The sequence below is a fragment of the Colobus angolensis genome, unplaced genomic scaffold (genome assembly GCF_000951035.1).
Source record: "Colobus angolensis palliatus isolate OR3802 unplaced genomic scaffold, Cang.pa_1.0 Scaffold625, whole genome shotgun sequence".
In the NCBI taxonomy this organism is placed as follows: Eukaryota; Metazoa; Chordata; class Mammalia; order Primates; family Cercopithecidae; genus Colobus; species Colobus angolensis.
In genome coordinates, this window is record NW_012119877.1 from 422,405 (window position 1) to 447,090 (window position 24,686).

At 37.5% G+C, this 24,686-nt stretch overlaps 1 protein-coding gene across 1 annotated transcript; it reads right to left on the reverse strand.

Annotated features, from left to right (window-relative positions):
* Nucleotides 1-11,561: 11,561 nt before the first annotated feature.
* On the reverse strand, nucleotides 11,562-12,535 carry LOC105527463 (olfactory receptor 4F6). The gene has a single exon (XM_011963791.1). It carries the CDS (start codon nucleotides 12,520-12,522, stop codon nucleotides 11,584-11,586), a length of 939 nt encoding a protein of 312 aa, XP_011819181.1. The 5' UTR covers nucleotides 12,523-12,535; the 3' UTR covers nucleotides 11,562-11,583.
* Nucleotides 12,536-24,686: the final 12,151 nt, after the last annotated feature.

Consider the following 24,686-nt stretch of genomic DNA (forward strand, 5'->3'; position numbering starts at 1 on the left):
CAGTTTTCATGTTACTTACCTAAAGGAAGAAAGAAAATGAGAAAGAATTACCTAGGTAAGTATTCATGTTCAAGAAAGAAAGCCTCCAGCCATGAAAATAAGTATCATATTAACGTCTCACACAGCCAAATAACCCTCATCACATGCATGCTGGACTTCTACTTAGAGGGGTCAGCTGGCTCCTATTTGGCATTAGGGTTTTCAAAACTACTACTATTAAATTAATTCCATCCTTAAACCTATCTCTCCTCTGCTTTTGTGTTACATGAATATTTCCTATTTGATCCTTCCCAGGATGATCTATTTGGGTAGATATAAGGTCATCTTTAAATACTTTTCACTATGATTACTTATCAATGGATATGATTTCAACCAGTGACATGAGCCACCCAACAGTTACTCATGCACAGCATACAGCTTTCAAAGTCTCTGTTCTACTATTTATATTGCTTGATCAGACTTTAGACATTTCCCTTTTTTTAAATTTCAAAATTTCTCTTATTGTATTCTCCAATTCACAAAATCTAATTCTCAAAATCCCAGCCAAATTCTCACTTAGGTGTGAAATCTTCCCAATGGGACCAAGACTCTGTATTCTCATCGCACCATCGGCATTTATTTCACTCTGCTTCTCACAGTTATAGAAATGTCCATTTCTCCAATTAAAATGTAGACTCTTGGATACAGAAGCCATGACTGATCCACAATGGTAGCTCCCACCATCATCACAATGACCAAATGTGACCAACACAGTCATATAATAAGTGTATCACACGTGTTGAATGAAGGCATACATTAACGGGACTGAAGAATGACACGAGTCAAGAGAGTACATCATAATTCAGTAAGGTTTATATTAATAGTGCATTAACAACTTGCCAATCAGGAATTATCACACTATCCCTATTTCAATCCTGTACTTATTTAACTACTCAAAGAAACATTTATATAAGATGTCATAAAAATAAATATGGGGTCTTATACATTTTAAAGTCAATAAAAGGCTTCTAGGAAGAAACCACTGCATTTTATAAGTGATTTTTAATCTCAATTTTTATATAAAATATGTAATGAGCTGAAACAAATAATCTCCTCTAATGTAGATATACACACCCAGAGGATACCATAAGATAAAAACCATGTCACATAAAGGCAGTCTCTCTTTTTTATCGAAATACATTTGGAGTGAATAAAAGTGACAGAAATAAAATATTGAGTGGAAAGAGCCAGACAGTGTCTGTATCTGCACTCTGGAAGATGATGATGATTGAGTAATGGAGCTTAAGTCCAGAAAATAAACTAAAGAATGGTGGCCAGGTCCCAGCATGGGGAGGTGTGACAATAGTACAATTCTTTAAGGATGAAGAACAACGGCCAGAAATAAACCATTAGAGTTTCGTTGCTCAATGGAATGTTCCTGATTTAGTCCAACATTTATGTTTTATAAATAATTCATAAAGGAAGAAATATAGGAAGCAATCTGCTCAGCCTCACAAAGGTAATTGGTGGGAAAATTTATACTGGGACCAAGAACTTTTTACTCCCAAAGTTATTTACAGTAAATACTTGTTACATTAGTTTACTATTGCTGTTTTAACAAGCTACTACAAATCTAGTGGCTTACCACACACACACACACAGTTATATTCTTACTGTTCTAAAAGAAAGAAGCCTAAAATCAGTTTTCAGAGCTAAAAATCAAGGTGTCAACAGAGCTGCGTTCCTCCTTGAGCTTCTACAAAAGAATCCATTTCCTTGCCTTTTCCAGCTCCTAGAGGATGCCTCCATTCCTTGCTTGGCTCGTGACTTTCTGCCTCTTAAAAACGCATCACTCCAACCTCAACTTCTGTCATTGCATCTCCTCTCTGACTCTTCCTCTTATAAGGACCCTTGTAATTACATTGGGAAGGTCCAGATAATCCAAGTAAATCAAGATTCTTAAATTATTCATATCAGTACATTTTTGCCAGATCCAGAAATTAGGACATGAACATTTCTGAAGGCTGTTATTCTATACAGCACAGCTTTCTTACTGTGAACAAGTGCTTTACGGGAAAAAGGAAAATCTTAAACTAATGAATCTACAGAGGGATTTTAAGTAGCCTGTCAGGAAGGTGGAAGAGATATTGAGGGAATGGGGAGAGATAGTGCATCCTGACGTTTGCTCTGTAACTATACATTAGTGACTTCTGACTCCAGTTACATGTAGGACCAAGCATGGCCACTAATAACTGTCAATAAGGAAACAATGATCATTAGTCAACCAACATGTTCTTAGAAAAGTAGTTATGCTAGGTGTATAACTCCTGAGTGGTTCTCTGAATGATTTTGCTCATTAATTCAAAATATATCTTGAGTGCCCAGGATTCCAGACATGGTTCCAGAGGTTGGGTTTATAGCATGGACAAGAATTCTTGCTTTTGTGGAATCCATATTCATTAGAGCAAATGTAATTTTGGTGTCACATACAGATTTTCATTCTACAGAAAGGGTAAGAACATTTGAAGAAAGTCTATAATTTATCAACTACCTGGGGAGTCTCAAACACTCTATTTCTAATCCAATTTCTACTTTCAGGATATCTCAGTTTTCTGACTTCTTCCTTTATCTGAATTCTTACAACTATAACTTCTATTACAGTCTTTTCCAGTGGGTTTTATCCAATAAAAATGCATTGGTTTTATCTCCCCACATATACATATAAAACTCGTGGGGTCTAGTTTCACATACAATGATTCTTTGTATTGACTGTAAAGCAACTCAAAAACAATGCTGGGAAGATTTCTTGGCTTATTCATTCATTCACTCAACAAGTATTTATGCTATATCTATCAAGTGCTTAACAATGCACTAAACCTTAGAGATTATATAAAGGTGGAAATATAGACATTAATTATGTTGAAAAAATTAAGAAATTGAACATAGATAAAATGAGAATCTAAGGTTATCAGAACAATTTTAAGTAAGACTTGTGCAAACCATTCTACGATTTACATCTAAATCCTCATGACCTGAACTATAAACTAACCAAAACTTCTCTAGAAATGGGCAAAAAAAAAAAAAAAAAAAAGACAGAAATAAATCCTTCTGATCACTAAGAGAAAAAATAGCCTTCTAGCAAAAAATGCTATTAAGGCTTCCATGGAGTAGGAATAATAAAAATATGCTATGAAGTGGAAATACATGTGGTGCTTCCTCCAAACTGAAATTTGAATAGCAAAAACGTACAACTCAGAACAGCAAAAGAAATAATGGAAATTTCACTTTTAATGAATTTACAAGGAAAAGAAGTAAAAGAGGGTTTATTAGGTCATTCAAAAAAATATGAGATTCTGTGTAAAGTTTACTCAAAGACAGAGCTTACACAGAGGCAAGGTGAACTTTTTTTAAGTTAAATACATTTTTTAAATCAGAAAGGAAATAGATGAGAAAAAAGAGAAATTGAATTATTGAATTCAACAGGAGACTAAGGTGGTTCATTATGATAAAGGGGAAGCGATGGCAAAGTAGGAGTTTGTCTAGATGTGCAATATTAAAAGCTCAAGTGCCCAAAAATATTTCCTTTTAGCATTAGAGTTGCTTTCTTTTAGGTTAACATACTGCAGCACTAGAGTTGCTTTCTTTTTAGGTTAACATACTGAAGTCCCTAGTTTTGCTTATATTGGTACAGGAAGGGTATTCCATTGAGCTACTGCAGACAAACAAAAAAAATTGCCAGCTGGTTTTCCTTAGTGGAGATCTTACGCATGCAAGACATAAGAGTCTTAATGATGAAGAAATAAGTGATCCATTTTTAAGCTGAATCATTACCTAAGAAGGATTATCAAGGATTGGTTGCTTCAAGAGACAGAGTAAGAGCTTAAGGGCTAGGTAGGAGAATAAGAGTTACAAGAATGAAAGCTAGAACTGAGTAAAAGAATAAATTGAGCTAAACACAACATGTACCTACTTCATAATCCCTTGTAAAGCAAAGATGAGAAAATAACACAAAGAGCAAACAGCAGCAGATCTAAAAATTTACTCAGCTCTTGTCTTCTTGTCTTCACATTTCTTGAGTATTAAGTATTCATCTTTGGGTCGCTGAATGGCTTCCAGGATGACACATTGGGTTATAATTTTTGACTGTTTTGATGCATCCCAGACCCTCCATGGAAAGAATGTGTTCTCTCCTAAGGGCATTGCCATTAGGAGATATCCTGCTTTGAGTTCCCTAGTCTGGCCTGGCTATTGCTCTCAATAATTATAATGACATGAATTACAGTCATCATCTATTTATACTACTTAAATAATTGTGATAATGTGACAAATACAGATACTCTAGCATTTGACGGAATCATTTAAATTTAAATTCACCTAACTGGAATTGCATGGCATTAGAATTGGGCAACTCCTTAGAATAGATTTATGATCACTACATTTAAAATTTTGAAAACAAATATGTTCATTATTCTCAATTAGTAAACTCAGTGAGCTGGAAAAGATCTGAGAATATGTTCTGAACCGCTTCCTTTCTTGTATTTACCCATCAAGGAAATGTCAGTTTTTCCTCAGTTTTCAAGGTTTAAAAATATATTTCTTAGCTATTATGAACAGGTGTCAAACCTTTTTCTTTTCTTTTTTTTTTGGAGACAGATTCTCACTCTCGCCCAGGCTGGAGTGCAGTGGCACAATCTTGGTTCACTGCAACCTCCACCTCCCGGGTTTAGGCGATTCTCCAGCCTCAGCCTGAGTAGCCGGAATTACAGTCATGCACCACCGCATTTAGCTAATTTTTGTATTTTTAATAGAGATGAGGTTTCACCATGTTGGCCAGGCTGGTCTCAAACTCCTGCACTCAACTGATCTGTCCACCTCGGCCTACCAAAGTGCTGGGATTGCAGGCGATGAGCCACCGCGCCCAGCTGCGTCCTGTTTTCCATTAACATAAAAGTCCAAATGTTCTCTTACACAAAGGAAATCTCTCATCCTTTCAATTAAGCTGATGTCCACTTAATTCATCCTCTGTGGATATAAAGTTGTCAGCTACTCTGTCAGATAAGTGCTTAATATCCTTGATGTTGGTAAAAGCAAATAAAGATCACTCATCTGTACCCTCTAGTTTTATTCACCTCAATTTCTTTAGCCTTCCTCAAAGGATCCATCTTCTACCTATCTTTGTCACTTTTGTCTGATCATTCCATTTCACTACCTAAACTTCTTGTTGTATACATCTAAAAAAATTATCATAAATGTTTTGAAAACATAAACAAGTATAAAAGATATATTGCAGGTTGTTGAACACTACACATTTAGTTTCCTACTTTTTTTCTTCATTCTTCAATCAACTAAATTTAACAAACACTACATTTTTTTTTAGTTCATGGTGAGGTAGAACCCTAGATGTTTTTCTTCCAAATAAGTTTTCAATTATTCCTTCTCCATCTTGATTCCATGAAACTGGGATTTTATTTTTTAAAACTTCACTTATGACTAGTATCTAATGAACTTTCTCCTTTTTATATATTGGGTATATATATATATATATCTCCTATTTATATATCTTCTCTAGAAATAGAAGTAAACAACAAGCTTGTTAGGAAGACCACAGGCATATATTTTTTTTTCATTTTCAGGGTTAATAGATTTCCCCAAAGGTCTCTGGGTACCACAAACAACTTTACAAGCATCCTAGTCCTGCCCTGAACCAAGCCACAGTGCAGACTCCAGACTCTGTAGTGTACTCTGTTGCACCTTTGCATCTCCAAGTCATTTCTAAGTTTTAGTTAAAAACTAAGATTAATTCTTGTTCTCCATATCCATCGTAATTCATATTTACTCCTTTGCTGTGATCATTTCCCCACAACAACCACCTGTTTCTTTCTGCCCCAGGCTAGCAAACTGTTACCTGAGTCTTTCTTGCAGCTGAAGTTTATCTAGTTTACCTTGTTCCTGTTGTGAACTTCATGCCATCCTTACCTTGTAGCTATTTACAGACTATCATCTCAAGCACACGCAGAAATTTAAAGTATTTATATAAATGGAAAAAAAAATAGCTAATTAACTGCACTGGAGGATAGTGACCTAATAAAGCTATAATGACCTGGGACTGCAACTCTAAAGTCAATGAGCCAAGAAATTGTCTCCTAGAAATATATTCAAAGCAACAAAGAAGAAATGCTGATAATGAGTCACAGGAGGAAGAAATGACTCTAGAATCTCTAAGAAAAATCAATCTCTACCTCTTTATATTTTTCTGGGTTATTTTTCTTTTTTAACGTTTATTTTAAGGTCAGGGGTACATGTGTGGGTACATAGGTAAACATGTGTCATGTGGGTCTATTGTGCAGATTATTTAATCACTGAGGTATTAGGCTTAGTATACATTATTTTTCCTGATCCTCTCCCTCCTTCCACCCTCCAGTAGGACCTAGCGTGTGTTGTTCCCCTCTGTGTGTCCATGTGTTCTCATCATTTAGCTCCCACTTATAAGTGAGAATATGTGGCTTTTGGTTTTCTATTCCTGAGTTAGTATGTTAATGATAATGGCCTCCAGCTCCATCCATGTCCCTGCAAAGGACACAATCTTTGACAATTTAAACCCTATCATGATAAATGAAAGTGTCTCCAGATAATCTAATAATATACACTTTCCAAGAGATTCATAAAAATCATATGGAATCCTTATAAATATAAATTTTATCTATATGTGAATAAAGTAGGCAAGTAAAATAGTAAACTATAAAAATTTTTAAATATCTTATGTGACTTTTATAAGTTATAAATTTAACATGTTGTACCAAGCACTTTGAAGATATAGGCTTTATCTAATTAACATTCATTTTTTCCAAAGCAACTTGCAGTTTTCTGTAATCAAAGAAGACTATATTCATTGAATTTAACAAAAGAATCCAGTTGTTGAAGTAATTCCACTATCTTTTGCTATGTCTGTCATTAGGAAGCAGGAATAATATGAATAAGGATTGACTTCAAAATATTAAGAGGAAGCAACAGGACTTGTTTGTGTGGATTTTTAACCTTAGGTGTAATCACGTGTCTCTGTCCATGGTTCTTAATGACCATTGGTTTACAACAAGTATTGATCAACTGATCAACAAGCAATGATCATTGGGTTACAACAAGCACGCTTGTTTTACTTGCTTATCCCCTTTAATTTCCATTCTGAATCCCTTTCTCTCAAAGACAGCCATTCTGGTGTTTTCTAAGCACGTCTTGCTGTTGTGTTATCATGAAACATGTAGTATTGTTTGTATGCATATACATATAAAAGAGTATTCTACATCTCATTCTAATTCTTCTTTTCCACTTATCTCATGTTGCTATATGTACATCTAGTATCTCACTTCTAAATACCACAGAGCATTCCATGGTGGGTATGCACCACTCTCTGACTTTGTGAGTACCCTGATCACCCCCAAGATTTTCAGGGTCACTGATTGGATTAAGCAAGTATTGGACCTTGCTTCTAACTTCAACCCTCACATACCAATAGTGTTAATATTTAGCTAGAAGACACCAGTGTAATAATACCATTTGTTAAAAATTTAAAATACTTGCACACTGATTAGAATATAACCACTGTCACAAGCCTCTTGAGGTTTCATCTGCTTCCAAGTTGCTTCCTCAGAACTCCTCATGAATCAGCTACTAAAAGTTAATGCCTGGAACAGCAGGAGTCTCCAGGATCTTGCTCCAACTCTGGGACCAGGATCTGTTCTGATCGCTGCAGTTGTTTAATATTTTGAAGATCATATCTTCCCTATGCTAAAACCAACACTGCCATGGACACCTTCTACACTGTCTCCCTGGAGATAGCAATGAAATGATCATGTGTTTTAAAGCATTATGAGGCATTCATAATGCTTCTCACTAGCAAAAATATTCTCACTAGCAAAAAATGTTTGAGCTAGTGAGAATTATTTTATTAATCACTGTTTTGTGGCATGGAAAAAATAATACAAATAAAGCAAATGACTGATCTAAATTAGTGAATAGTTCCAACCCTAGAAATTATATCAAAGTGGGGACACAAAGACCATGTTCTTCTCCATAGTCCTGAACCCCAGACTTAGGGTTTAAAGAGCAGTCATTAATTCATCCATGTTGCTGTGCTAGCAATTACACATCAAAGATTCGTGACAAAATATTCAAATGCCCACTCATACAGAACTAGGCCAGAGGGTGAAATATACAGGCACTAGGAACTGGCTAAGGTGATTCTACTGCCAAAGATTCTCCAGTGAGAACTCCTAGGGAAAACTAACCATAAATAGCGAAAGGTTTGAAATACAAACATCAGTTCTGAAGCCATAAGACTAGGAAACTCAAAAAGAGAGAGGCCAAGAGTTCCACCTGTATAGAAGCAAAATGTAACTGAATCAAAGAAGGTGCAAGAGAAGAGAACGTAGAATAATCATGTACACAGCTTGCCTTTACAATCCAACTATGGTAGGATGGAGTTGAAATGAACCCCAAGAAAAATCTATATGCCAAGAAAATCTCTACCCCAGTCATACCCCCAAGAAAAATCTGTTATATACTCAAATTACAACAAACCATCATCAATCCCATAGATAACTTGGGGGGACTTAATGAGGAAGAAAGAATACAGATGCCATATGTAACACGTAAGAAGTCACTTCTATCAAGATCAAATAATAAACCAATTGAGCAAATTTAACATCACTAGTGATGCTGTGTGGATATTATGTACTCCCTGATATCATGTGATTAGAAGATCTTTTCATCTTTTGGGTATTCTTTTCAAAAATCCAAAACCCATGTATAACTATAATAAAAAATATCAGACAAACTCAAATTGAGGGACATTATACAAAATATCTGACTTATATTCCTCAAAGATGTGACACCATGAAAAGCAAGGTAAGACTGAGAAATTGTCACAAACCTCAGAGGAGATGAATGAGACATAATAGCTAAATGTAATGTGATATCCAGGACTGGATTCTGGAACATAAAAAGACATTAATGGAAAAAACTGGTGAAATTTGAATAAAGTCTAGAATTTAGTTTACAGTAATGTATTATATCAGTGATGATTTCTCAGTTTTGGAAAATATACCATGGAAATACAAGGTGATAACATTAGGGGAAATTGAAACTTGGTAAGAGGCATATGGGCACCCTCTGGACTATCTCTGTAACTTTTCTGTAAATCTAAAATTATTCCAAAATAAAAGCCTTATTTTAAAACAATCCAAAGGATCAGAAAAAGAAATGTAAAATAGGACTGAATAGATTAAGTGAAAACCATGCTTGAAGATTTGTTGAAACTCTGCTATTTGACAGTCACTCAAGAGACAAGGTGAATAATATCTTATGTAAGTAAAAAATTAACAGTCCAGTGGGAACACCAGATTTATCAACTAAGAAAATATGTTCTAAAATGATAGAAAACAGCAGAAGACCAGGAGTCTGTCAGTCTGGGTTCTAGGGTTTAGATTTGGATCTTCCATACACTACTTTTAGCACTTTCTTTTCTAGTAGTCGAGAGTTTCCAAAATGAGGAAGGACTAAAATTATTTATAATTTACTTTAAAATTCAAAAACTCTATTATCCTACTAAGTAACTACACATGCTTTCAGTGCCAACGTATCTTTCTATACTCTGTATGATGCAGGAGCTGGCACTCTGCCAACTTTCTCTTTTTTCTTTTCAGTTTCTCCTTGCTTGGACTCACCATTAGGGATACTAGAGGGAAGTTGAAATGTTGGAGATGGAAAAAGGGACTTCCTTCTTCCTGTTTGCCTCCTCTCTGCTTGCTGTGCCTGTCAGCATCACCCAACCACACTCATCACCTCAGCAACCTTGGTTGTTTTCCAAAGCAGCAGCTGAATCCAGTTAGGTTTTCTGATGCTAGAGGAGCTCTGCTCCTCACACCCTCACTCAGGAACACCTGCACCAGCCAGTGGTGCCTCTTCCTCAGGGGTGTGACATGACCGACAGGGCCTCCTCTAAGCTGAGAGACACTAGCAGCAGCCAGGCAGCATCCGCCTCCACTCAGATATTTGAGTTTCACCTCCACAGGTTCTTCCTCCAAGCTTTAAGGGTTTGGGGTTTTTTATTTATTTAAGTCTCAGTAGTTCTAACCTCTTTCCTTTGTTTTCCCTTTTCTAGGAGTGAAAGCTGCTTCCTACAAATGCTACATTTTTATCTCAAAGTTCAGTTTTTTCAAATAACTAGTTAACAACTGTCAAAACTAAGAACTTACAATTTTAAAGATCTAATTGGCTTTTATTAGTGATTCTAGAATTGGGCAATACTTTGTTCTATCAAACAGAATGAGTATTCTCAATGAGCTGAGCAGAAGAGCTTGGCTTTATAGGCAGAAAAAGGCTGAAGACAGCAGAATCAGAGACAAAAAACAGACTGGCCTTTTTAAAGATACTTAAAACAGAAGGGACTTTTGTATTATACTGACTCAGGCTGACTGTAATGTGGGTTTTCTTTTGGCGGGGTTTGAAAGTGGCTAATTTTGAAGTTTAGTCTGATTACGTGGCACCTAGCACAAGTGACTCTCTTCTGGTTTGCCTGCTGTATTAGTTCATTCTACAGTGCTATAAAAAAATACCCATGACTTGGTAATTTATAAAGGAAAGAGATTTAATTGACTCACAGTTCTGCATGGCTGGGGAGGCCTCAGGAAACTTACAATATGTTGGAAGGCAAAGGGGAAGCAAGCATCTTCTTCGCAAGGCAGCAGGAGGGAGTGAGTGCAAACAGGGGAAATGCCAGTAGTTTATAAAACCATCAGATCTCGTGAGACTCACTCACTATCACAAGAACAACGTGGGGGAAACCATGTTGTTCCCATAATCCAATCACCTCCCATCAGGTTCTTCCCTTGACACATGGGTATTATAATTCAAGATGAGATTTGGGTGAGGTCACAGAGCCAAACTATATCACCTGTTTGGCTGGGGCCTAATACAGGAGGCTAGCCCAAAACAGTAGCTCCCATAAAATTTATTTAACACAAATTCATACGTAGTTAATTCTTTATACCAAAATTCCCCTTTAAAAAAAAAAAAAGCAACAGTGTACTTTCTCTTTACTGGACTTTGAGAAAAGATTAGAAAATAAATAGCTAACAGATAATGAGCTGAAAAAATAAAAAACAACTTTAATAAATAAATAGCTAACAGATAATGAACTGAAAAAAATAAAAAAATACTTAGCTACATAGTAAGACAAATCATTAAGTCTAGTAAAAATTAACCTTTATCTTTAAAGCAAGATAGTCTACCTTAAATGGAAAAAAATAGAAAATGAGCAATAAACCACATACTGACATTCAAAATGAATTGTTTAACATTTAGAGTAATTCTATTTGACACTATATATAGGTAGGAATGTTGGTGAGATAAAGTAACCACGCTCTTTAATCTTTAAATCTCTTATATAAGCAAGAAATTGATATCACAATTCAATTTGGGAAGAAAAAAATGACAACACAACACATGCTAGTAGAAAGTGATATTCTGGTTAAATTTAACATAACTTACTTAGCACATATCTGTCTGAAATTCTAGTATAATTTGCCTTTTTGTATATTCTTGATACATTTAAAAGATTTTACTGTAATTCACAAGCTGAGACCATAGTCTTCTCGTTGCCACCTTCATCTCTTTATTCCTAAAAGTATAGATGACTGGATTTAAAACAGGAGTGATAACTGCATCAAAGATGGCAAGGAATTTATCCAGATGTGATGTGGGAAATGGGAAAATATAGAAAAAGATTAATGGCCCAAAGAACAAAACCACCACAGTGACATGAGCTGACTGCGTAGAGAAAGCCTTGAATATACCACCCGAAGATTTTTTCTGAACAGTCACCAAAATAAAGATGTAAGAGATTATGAGAATTAAAAAAGAAGCCAGAGAAATAAATCCACTATTGCCAGTAACCATGAATCCCAATGTGTAGGTCTCTATGCAAGCCAGTTTGATAAATCGAGGAAGATCACAAAAGAAACTATCTAATTCATTAGGGCCACAGAACGGCAGGTCTACAACAAAAGCCAACTGAATCACTGAGTGAATAATACCTATAATCCAGGAAATGACTAAAAACAAAATGCACCTTTGTGGGCTCATGATGGTCAGGTAGTGGAGAGGCTTACATATGGCCACATATCGGTCAAAGGCCATGACTATAAGCAGCACCATCTCAGTGCCCCCAACTGCATGGATAAAGAAGATCTGAGCCACACAGCCCCCAAAAGAGATGGTTTTGTGCTTCCCGAAAAGGTCATAAATCATCTTGGGAGCTGTGGAGGAGCAAAATACCAAATCGATGATGGAAAGGTTGCCCAGCAGGAAGTACACGGGGGACTGTAAATGAGGGTCAGAGGTCACAGTTAGCACAATCAGGAGGTTTCCCATCAGACTTGACACATAGAACACTGAAGAAAAGAGGAAGAGGAGGAGCTGGATCTTCCACGAATTGGAGAGTCCCAGGAACACAAACTCGGAGACCACAGAATGATTGGCTTCATCCATTGCCTCTGTCGGCTGTGACGACTCTCATGCTACCTGAAAGAGCAGAGTAAGGAGAAACTTTGATTTAGGACAAAAAGCATTGATGTTGGCAAAATCACGAGCAATTCATATGTTGTCGGAAAACTAGACAAGGGCTAATATATGCCTTTGGAGACAATTTCAGTCACAAAGCAACTCATATTCCTCTGTCATAAATTTTGTCACCAGAAATTACATTGCACAGAATAAGAACTCATTTACTTACTTGAATGGATACCTTTGTTTTATTTTTAAGTATTGTTTTATAGCCATATCTCAGATATAACTATAAGATAAAGACTTTTTGTAAAGTATGTGAAATAGTTAAGTGACAGTGGGTTTCATAACTTGGGCATCCTTGATATACTTATTTATTTATTTATTTTCGAGACAGGATCTTGCTCTGTCACCCAGGCTGGAGTGCAGGGCATGATCACAGCTCACTACAATCTGCCTGCAATTCCTAAGTTCAAGCAATCCTCCCACCTCAGCCTCAGCCTCCCAAGTAGCTGGCACTACAGGCACATACCACCACACTTGGCTAATTTTTGTATTTTTTGTAGAGATGGGGTCTCGCTGTTTCCTAGACTGGTCTCCAGCTCCTGGGCCTAAGTGATCCTCCCACCTCAGCCTCCCAAAGTACTGGTATTACAGGCATGAGCCATCATGCCCAGCCCTCAATATACTAATATCATTTATATGACCATATTGACAAGTTCTTTCAATATTAATACGCTTTTTTAAGGCCTGGAGATGTAAATTTCTCATATCTATAAATTGAGAAGATAAGGTGAATTACCTATAAGAAGGCAAGAACTATAGGAGTAGAGGATGCCAGATCATGGCACAAACCATGAATGCTAGAAAAAGTGACACAATTATGGGTGCTGTTAAGGAGAGTCTAAGAGAGATTATTTCCTCAGGGAGGAAAGAATGTGAGACATTAAAAAAGGCAACCAGAATGAAAGTGATGAGTTGTAACTCTTAAGTAAAGGAGAACAAGAAAGAGTGAAAATATCAGAAAATTTAGAAACTTTCTGTCTACTTTAACTGCCCGTTAAAGTCTCTGTCTAGCTTTAAATGAGATATTTAACCTCATTTATAAATAAACACATACTAAAATAGTAAGACACCAGTTGTTTCATCAGTTTGGCAGATATGCAGACATTTGAGAAAAGTCAGAGCTTGGTAGGAAATGGAAAAATAGGCTGTTTCATAACTGGTGATGGGGAAGTAAACTGAGAAAACATTTGCCAATTTGGAAACATCTTCTGAATTTTTATATTCTCATATACTTTGACTCGGTTCTATTTTGGGGGCAGGGAGGAAAACCCTTGAATATACCTACATGTGCATATGAGCAAAGTGGACAAAGAAATAGCATGTCTTTGTTATTTTTGCTAAAGCATTGTTTTGTTTGTTTGTTTGTTTTGGTTTTTGAGATGGAATCTCACCCTGTCACCAGGCTGGAGTGCAGTGGTGCAATCTCGGCTCACTGCAACCTCTGACTCCCTGGTTTAAGTGATTCTCCTGCCTCAGCCTCTCAAGTAGCTGGGATTACAGGCATGCGCCACCACACCAGGCTAATTTTTGTATTTTCAGTAAAGATGGGGTTTCACCATATTGGCCAGTATGGTCTCGATCTCCTGACCTCATGATTCGCCCGCCTCAGCCTCCCAAAGTGCTGGTATTACAGGCGTGAACCACCACGCCTGGTCTAAAGCGTTGTTTTAAGAACAAAATCCTGACACTTACATCAATGTATAGACTAAGAAGCTAGTTAAATAACTTATCTTAGTTTCCGTGAAATACTATTCAGCCATTTATAATATTGAGGTAGATCTAAATATACTGAGGATAGATAGGAGAGAGGTTGTCAGTTGCCTGCACTACGTCATTCCATCTGGACTTAAAAATAAAATTAGTCAAATAAAATAATAAGTAGATAGAAAGTGTCTAGATTGATACACAAAAACCCGTTAATAATTATCTCCAAGGGGTGGGATTGAGACAGTAATGAAGGAAAAGATAACTTTTACGTTTCACTTTGTGCTCTTACTAGCTTACATTTTTGCAGTGAGCACACATCAATTTCACTCTTACAATAAGGTAAATGTTTTCCAAAAATTACACAATTAGTGTCTTCAGAGTATCCACAGATATTACCGTAATCTAACCCTCAAATTAAGATAAGAATCAAAGCTACTCCCAAAATATTCACTAACTTTGTTACTTCACTTCTCCCTACACCTTATACACTCTGAGCTAAACTACTTCTTTTTTGCCGGACATGTTCCCAAAAGGCATTTATTCTTCACACACACATACACACACACACACGCACTTCAGTTCATGTCTTCACTCCACATTCTTCACTCAGCCTACATGCCTTTGTCATCATTACATCTCTCTAATTTTTCCTATTTTCTTTAGTACCCACTCTGTCTAATTCCTTTCTCCGTGAAGTCCTCTTTGATACCCTTACCTTTATATACGCTAAATGGAAATAAGTCTTGTTTATGCTGTGGTAACCAAACCGAAAACCTTTGTACTAATAGTGTGCTAAGAATGATCTAACAAAGAACATTATTGAATTTCTGGTCGTTGTAAATAATGTGTCTTCAACGTGTCTTCAAAGTATCCTTTTCAGACTTTTGCATGATAATAGTATAAATGGCATTTACATTCATAAAGGGCAACTCAGCTTGGAATAAATTAAGTTCCTTTCACACTGATTATCATCAGCACCCTTCCCACTGAAGCAATTTATTTAAGTAAATGATTAAATTCTAAATTGCTCCCCTAGAAGCTGAAAGGTACTCTATCAATGTCTCCAATTTCCACTCACTCCTAAAACCATTTTAAATTTTACACAAGACTTTTGTTTTATTTGTAAAATAACACTTTTTTATTTTTATATATAAGATTAGCAAAGATTTATATTAGATTATTCCCGGTGTTGCTAAAAATTTGGAAAACAGGTTTGTCCGCTCCTTGTTGGTATTACTGCCTTCTAGCCAGTCTGTCGTGTTCTATCTCTATTTTAAACTTAAGGTCTTTAGGTATCACACTTTGTATTAGTCCCCACTGAACATTTTTTTTAAGGCAGGGCAGAATAGTTGTTTAAATCTGATCTTTTCCATAACAGAGTTAAGCTCTCCACTTAGCTCACTCCTACAAAAGGAAAACAGGTTATCAGTGATGATAAGCCACTCAATCCCAGTGTGGCTTTGTAGTGTTCTGAATCTCATGATTGTGTTTAACACAGAGCACCTTTGTAGATTCTGGATATTAGCCCTTTGTCAGATGAGTAGATTGCAAAAATTTTCAGGGCTAATATCCAGAATCTACAAAGAACTCAAACAAATATACAAGAAAAAAAAAAACAACCCCATCAAAAAGTGGGGAAAGGATATGACATTGTCTTTTGAGACATTTCTCAAAAGAAGACATTCATACAGCCAACAGACACATGAAAAAATGCTCATCATCACTCGCCATCAAAGAAATGCAAATCAAAACCACAATGAGATACCATCTCACACCAGTTAGAATGGCCATCATTAAAAAATCAGGAAACAACAGGTGTTGGAGAGGATGTGGAGAAATAGGAACACTTTTACACTGTTGGTGGGATTGTAAACTAGTTCAACCATTATGGAAAACTGTATGGCGATTCCTCAAGGATCTAGAACTAGATGTACCATATGACCCAGCCATCCCACTACTGGGTATATACCCAAAGGATTATAAATTATTCTACTACAAAGACACATGCACACGTATGTTTATTGTGGCACTATTCACAATAGCAAAGACTTGGAATCAACCCAAATGTCCATCTGTGACAGACTGGATTAAGAAAATGTGGCACATATACACCATGGAATACTATGCAGCCATAAAAAAGGATGAGTTTGTGTCCTTTGTAGGGACATGGATGCAGCTGGAAACCATCATTTTTAGCAAACTATCACAAGAACAGAAAACCAAACACCGCATGTTCTCACTCATTGGTGGGAACTGAACAATGAGATCACTTGGACTCGGGAAGGGGAACATCACACACTGGGGCCTATCATGGGGAGGGGGGAGGGGAGAGGGATTGCATTGGGGAGTTATACCTGATATAAATGATGAATTGATGGGTGCTGATGAGTTGATGGGTGCAGCACACCAACATGGCACAAGTATACATATGTAACAAACCTGCACATTATGCACATGTACCCTAGAACTTAAAGTACAATAATAAAAAAAAAAAAAAAAAAAAACACAGAGCACCGACCTCTCCCACACTCCTGCTGTTAAGCCTAGAATGTAAGAAAAGAAAGATACTTCAAAGATCATCTACTGATCAACTCATTCACTCCTCTGCTCAGGTTGCTCATCCCTGTGCTGCCCAACTTAAATAGGAAATGAATTAAAGTCATGTGAGCTAATCACCAATCCAAATAAGGATGATAATTCTAATGATTTTTAAGTAGATCAGTGTTTGAAGTCTCTCAGATAAAGATGGATAGAAAGAGCTCAGGACACCACTCAAAATACAAAACAGATGGACGGGAATGGGCACTGGAGCTGCATGCTCCCAAAATTACTGTTCCTACTGCCATCAACAATACAGCAAGCCTTGTAGAAGTCTGTTGTTATGACTTGAATGAAACTTTGCTAACGATTGTAAAATTCTTTCATTTTAGGGTTAAGAAAACCAAGGTACAAAGAGGGTAAATGACTCTGCTAAAGCTACAGAACAAGTTGGTGGCAAATCCAGAATATGTTTGACTTTTGGCTTCCTTAGTACAGGTTATTTCTACTACATCGTGTTTCTTTTGCTGTGATGGTCTTTGCGTACTGTGTGTGGCCCAGGAAACCGTAACATACCAAAACTAGTTTGTTTAGCATTGTCTGCTTGCACTGTACTCAAATTTTCCACTCTGGCTTTATTATTTGCCTGGAGACCCACACACGACACATCTGTGCAAATGTCACTGGAATAACCTCTCCAATACTGAACATGAAATCATGACTTGACTCTACTCATTCAGATGCGTTCTATATTTCGGTTGTTAGTTAATCTGCTGCAATTTTCCTGTTGAATAACAGATAATTCATTACTCCTAGTTGATTAAATTCTCCCTCTCACTGTTCTGTGTGTTTCCACTTAAAGTTCTGATCGCCATCAAAGACCGTTTCTATCCATTTAACCTACCTGGACCAATGTTGAAATAGAGGATCACAAAACGCAGAGCTCACTGACATTATGATCATCACTTGGCATAAAAAGTCATGTGTAATAGCTCCATAGGGGGAAAGGGAGCTAATTAGCAGCACAGAAAAGTTACTTAAATGTTGCTATAGAGACCTGGGATTGCCATCCTGAGTACATTTGGCCAAGGGAATTAATTCTGTGCCATCCACAGAACTTTGGCCACAGCAATTAAAGGGAAAAGCTGGCAATGGGTCACTTGAAGAGAAGGAAGAAGAGAAACTATGGACCTTTTGTGTGTAAAAATTACAGATTTTTGTTTGTTTGTTTGTTTTTGTTTTTGAGATGGAGTCTCGCTCTGTCCCCCAGGCTGGAGTTCAGTGGCAAGATCTGGGTTCACTGCAAACTCCGCCTCCTGGGTTCAAGCCATTCTCCTGCCTCAGCCTCCCAGCCTCCCAAGGAGCTGGGACTACAGGTGCCCGCCACAACGTCTGGTTAATTGTTTGTGTTTTTAGTAGAGATAGGGTTTCACCGTGTTAACCAGGATGGTCTCGATCTCCTGATCTTGTGATCCGCCCACTTCAGCCTCCCAAAGCGCTGAGATTACAGGCATGAGTCACTGCACCCTGCCTGTTTTATCTTTTTACCTGCTTGTTTTCCTTATTTATGAGGGAAGAAACGCCATAAGAATGAAAATATATACTTCCCAAAAAGTGAAATCAAGTTTACCATTGAGGAAGGAAGGAAGAAGAGAAGGGAAGGGGAGGAGAGGGTGAGGCCTCCAAGGTGACATCTAAAATGCAATCCATGCCCCACTAGAAAGGATAACTAAATTAGAGGTAATAATACATACAGTTGTGTAGTCAAATTTGGTTAGTTCTTAATTGTGTGTATGATATGGGGAAATGAATAAGGTATTATAAAAGCAGCACATGAGGATGGACTAAAAATACTAGTACAGCTGAAATAAAGAAAATCAGTAATGGATTTAACCTCTCATAGATTTTTTTTTATTTGTAAAAAAAATCAACAAAACAGAAAACCTCTGGTTATGTTTTATTTCTTTACATCAAATATGCAGAGAGTCAGTGAAAGGGCCACTGATAAATTATAATTATACAGAGTATACTATATCACTTATCTAGTGCTGCACAACGAAGTAGCTTAAATCAATAACATTTTACTCGCTCACATGTCTGCAATTCAGGCTAAGGTCAGCTGGGCAGTTCTCCTGCTGGTCTCCCCTGGGCTTTCTCATGAGACGTTAGTTATCTGGTAGCTTGACTGGGGTTGGAGAGTCTATGATGGCCTTACTTGCCTGTCTGAAGCCTAATCCTGCCTATAGACTGGGCCTGTCTCTCACAGGGTCTTTTATCGTTCCTTAGTCTTGCCAAAGCTTCCTTACATGGTGGTGGAGGATGCTATGAGAGAGCAAAGAGAGAAGCTACAAAGCAACTTATACCTAAGTTCTGGAACTCATGCAACATAAATTTTGTTATATTTCCTTCTTCAAAGCAAGCATAACCCCAGGCCAGATTGAAGGTGGGGAAATAGACTCCACCTCTTCGCAGGAGGAGCTACAAAATATTGTAGCCACGCTTTTCAATCAACTAAATACTCTGTAACTAACCATTCTCAGTTGTATCGATTGACTAAGTCTCACTTAGAAATATTTTTAATATCAGCACATGATATATGTCTTATCCAGGGCTCTAAGGTGCTGTTACTCCAACTTTCACTAACTCAAAGGAACATCAGCTCTCTCCCACTCCTGCTTTTGTCTTAGATTCAACAGATTTGTAATAAGTAATTTTTATTGTTATTAATGAGTTTATATCCTGATACAAAACTCAGTTAAGTCACATGACCTTCTAGAGTCTTCAGCACCAAGGACAGTCCAGCCTCCTACTTGTCAAAGAAAGTTCAATAACACTCAGGTAGAGGCACAGTCACATTACTTGAAAGAAGTCTAGAGGCCCTGTGGAAAGAAACTTTTCACCATCAACAAATGAGATCAAACATATATAGAATGATTTGATGAACTTGAGTTGTCCAAAAGAGGGCAGTCTGATGCATCTCAGATAAAATCATTACAAAAGCAAAAGATATCTAGCAGAACAGGCTAGACTAAGCAGCAAGGCTGGGCGACTGCATGGGCAGCAATTGAGCAGGGATGTACATGAACATGCTCTAACACAGCCTCTCCACCCCTCCCCACACAGTCCCCAGATTCCTACAGTTTCAGGCAGTGCATGGTATGCAGAGATAAGCAATTCAGGAAAGATGAGCAGTGGCTCAAGCAGATAGCTGTGTGCCACAGAGTGACTTCTGTCTCTGAAGCAGAATGGCTATACCACAGTCAGTAGAACAAAGGGGTAGCACTGATTATATGCAAACCCTCCCATCCTAATACTCTAGAGAGAACAGTTGGGAAGAAGAATCCCAGAAAAGATTAAAATTCTGCTTATCAAGCAGGACAGAGAAATGAGACTGGGAAGAATATTGTGTAAGTGTGACACATTTGTATTCAACAGGTCTTGTAGTCTGGTGTTTTGATTGTCTTAGTTTTATTTTTTTGACTTGATTCCAGTGTGCGTCTGTTGACCAGCATGTGATGTCATTTACTAAAATATCGAATGCCAAGACAAATATTTTACTTACTCCAAATACTATTATCTTTACTAGCCAAGAGTTACATCTACAAAATGAATGTGTCAATATGAGGAAGGTTTTACTTACAAATCCCTTAATTTAAATGCCCATGAAGAAAGCATACCAATATCTGTTGATTTTAGATCCTGCATATTCCACCTACTGGTATCTTATACAGCACAGATGCATGGTTAGTGTCTGTTATTCCATATGGCATCTATGTTTATTAATTGCTGCCGTAAGAAATCATTAGGGTTTCAGAAAAAGCCTATTTCCCAATTAATTTACTTGCCAATTGGCTCACCTAATAAGAGAGCATTCTATGGCAACCAAAGCAAATTCACAGAAAGTTTGCTTATTCATTCAAAATGTATGCTGAATTCATCAACTTTTGTTTTCTTTTTTATGGTTTGCTGATATCCTTTTTTTGTTGCTGTTTACAAACAGTAACAAAATTTCATATACATTGTTCCATATGTTGCCTGACTATATTATCTTTTGTGCTGCTTTTTTCAACTTTTACTTTAAAATAAGGGGGTACATGTGCAGTTTGTTACACAGGTATATTGCATGGTGCTGAGGTTTGGAGTATAAATGAATCCATCACCCAGATAGTAAACATCTACCCAATAGGTAGGTTCTTTTCAGCCCTTACCCTGTTCTCTCCATCCCCACTCTTGCATTCTTCCGTGGCTTTTTTTTTTTTTTTTTTTTTTTTTTTTTTTTTTTTTACAGAGAATCTCTCTGTTGCCCAGGCTGTAGTGCAATGGTGCAATCTCGGCTCACTGAACCTCCGCCTCCAGGGTTCAAGCAATTTTCCTGCCTCAGCCTCCTGAGTAACTGGGGTTACAAGTGTGCACCACTAGCCCTGGCTAATTTTTGTATTTTTAGTAAAGAGGGATTTCACCATGTTGGCCAGGCTGGTCTCGAATTCTTGACCTCCACCTGCCTTGGCTTCTGAAAGTGCTGGGATTACTGGCATGAGCTACCTCACCCAACCTTATTGTTCCCATTTTTATAACCATGTGTACCCAATGTTTAGCTCCCACTCACAGGTGAGAACATGTGATATTTGGTTTTCTGTTTCTGCAGTCATTCGCTTAGGATAATGGCTTCCAGCTGCATCCATGTTGCTGCAAAGAACATGATTTTGTCCTTTTTATGGCTTCATAGTATCCCATGGTCTACATGTACCACATATTCTTTAGCCAATCCGCTGTTGATGGCACTGGGCATCAACATATTTTTAAGCCATCACATTCGTACTAATTTGTTATGACAGCCTTAGGAAACTAGTACAGAGATTAATCTATCATTAGAAGTAAAGTGGATTCAAGAAAGAGATTATATTTATTTGTTTGATGTTTTTAAGCTTAGAAGAGATGTGGCCATGTTTGAATACTGATATAAAGAAACCAAGAGAAAGGATGGTTTAAAAATATAGGAGGAGGAGGGAGTAACTGACAGAGCAAAGGCCCTGAGGAGGTGGCAGAGGATGAGATCTATAACTCAACCACAGAAAGGGCCCTGCATCTTGAGGATCCTGACTTCACCTAACCAATCATATTCTCCCTCCTGGAAATTTGAAATTTGGGGTTCATAAATGCTGGTCAGCTTCTGCTAGTCCCTTAAACTAAAGTGATGTAGCTACAGGGATGGGACACAGAAAGAAATACAAATGAGAGGCCCGTAACCTCAGAGCATCGGAAGAAATAGTGGGTTTAGTTCCTTCTTCAACCATTCATGTTGCAGTTCCTGGTGGTTCTGCTCTAGATTTCCATCAAATACTTCTGTGTGAAGATAAGTCTCCTCTTCCCATACCTGTGACTTGCAACAAGAAGCTGTGACTAAGAAACTGACAGAATTTGGTTTTAACCCCAAGTCAATCACTTTCTAGGTGTGTGACTTCTAGGCTGAGGCTTTCTCATTTATGAAGCAGGGACAGCAAAACCTACCGCATTGGTTTTATGAGTTTTTAATGAGAAAAGAGAAAACATACAAAGGACCTGAAGTATAGTAGATATTTGGTTACTGTTAATTCCCCTGCCCATTCCCTAGGGGTAACTTGAGGAAAACAGAAAGCTCTGCCCAAATAGTTTATTTTGATAGTTTATTGTGATAAGCACTTGGAAATGGATACTAAAGAAAATCTCACCACCAAAAATGATTGTAGAGTGTAGAGAAGCTTTAAGCTCCTTTGGAAATCTGAGAATACATAAGGCATAACAAAAACTGAGGCATAATACAAGAGGACCTTTCCATGCAAGGCTGCCAAATTGCTGTCTCTTCCCCAAGGTCTCTGCCAATCATTCCTGTCTCTGTTTCTGTCCCTGCCTCCTCCCCACACAGCCATAAAATAAAAGCTCACCTGGTAACCTATCATAGATAGTCTATAAAGGTATCCTAGACTCTGTTTATTTAGCCTGAGACACAGTTCTTAAATTTTACTTTCCATAAGAAGCAATGTTATGATTCTAGCACTGGAGTTGGAACAGAATAGCTTCATCCTCAGATTAGGAGTAGTATGCAAGGTCTTTGAAGTTACGCAAGGTCTAAAATTACCCAATGGTAGGATTCATGCCACATCACCACAGATCTGGGTTTTGCTGCTACAAACAGGCTGACCTTAGCACAGGGATGACTATGTCTCAGATCCTACTCTACACAGCACCTAAAAGATGTAATAGGTAAACTTGGGGCAAAGTGATAGGAAATCGTTTTACTTCTCCAGATTTTCTTTTCTAAATGAGGACATAACAATGCCTGCTCCATATAATTTTTATGTATAAATGAGATAGTGTCTGGCACACAGCACTTAATAAACGGTAGCTGGAAGGAGGAGAGAAGCCCTACTGGTTAAATATACTAGCTAAGGAGGAAGCGTTTTGTATACACTAGAAAGAGCTGTGCTTGAAGCTTAGTGTTTTTCCTTTAAGCTCTTGTTGGAGTAATTTGGACATGTCTAGTGGTATAGAATCAAGAAGCAGTGTATCATTTGTTCAGTCATTTCCAACTGTCAGACAGTCATTAAAATTGGCTTATCCTCTGCCTGGACTAATGCAAACTCCCTTGTTCTGTGAGAGTGAAGGAACCGCATGAGGTGTTCCTGAGGCTTCATTCTTTTCCTGCAACAAAATTACTCTATCATGGATTAAGTATCTCCAAAGCACAGACGGTACATTGTTTTTCACTTATACAAAATTGCATTTGAATATGATAAAGTTATAAAATTATTTTAGTACCTAAGCTGCTTCCAAATCTTAACTCCTTTGAATAGTAAATATATGGATATTTTAATGATACATTTAAATGACAGAACACAAATCTTGAATAGCATTATATTTTATTGAGTTGATGCATATTTTATGTTGCCATTTTATGATAGTAAGTATAGAAAGGAAAAATGTGTTCAGATTTTCCCAGTTCAGGAGAGAGAGGGTCTTTGAACCATCTTGGGAGGTAGTGGAGTGTGGTGATTAGGGGCAAGGATGTTGCAGCAGGAGCTGCTTGAATTTATGTCACAGCTCTAGTGCTTACCAGCTGTGTCCCCCTGGGATAGTTTCTGAATCTTTCTGTGCATTAGTTACCTCATCTGTAAAAGAAGAATAGAATATTACCTACTCAGTTGCTGTGAAAATTAAATAAGTTAAGGTATGTAAACAACTTAGGATAGTACCAGCCACATCATAAGTGTTCAATTAGACAATGCTTGGTCAACGGTTAATTTTACTAAAAAGAAATATCTCTCACTTGGTTAAGTTAATGTCTTAGCATATGTTTGTCCTAACAAATGTTTTACAAGTTTGCATACCTTAACTTATTGTTTTGGGGTCCCAAAAGTTCTAAGGTCCCCAATATTTTATTCAAGGAAACCATGATCCTCTAATACAAACAAAAAAGGAGTAATAATCATGTTTGAAATTCTTGAAGCTTATTTAAGATAACTGCTAGATTTGGTGGCAGTAAGAAAAGTGATGGTAGGCTGGGCACAATGGCTCATGCCTGTAATCCCAGCACTTTGGGAGGTGGAGGTGGGAGGATAGCCTGAGCCCAGGAGTTTAAGACCAGCCTGGGCAACATAGTGATACCTCATCTCTACAAAAATTCAAAACATTAGCTGGGTGTGGTGGCATACGCCTGTGGTCCCAGTTACTTTGGAGGCTGAGGTGGGAGAATCACTTGAGTCGCGATTGCCACTGGGAGATCGAGTCATGATCGCCACTGCACTCCAGCCTGGGCGACAGAGCGAGACCCTTTCTCACAAAAGAAAAGAAAAGAAAAGAAA

Excerpts from the sequence above, each read along its gene's own strand:
- LOC105527463 (XM_011963791.1), bottom strand. The coding sequence starts at position 12,522 with ATGGATGAAGCCAATCATTCTGTGGTCTCCGAGTTTGTGTTCCTGGGA.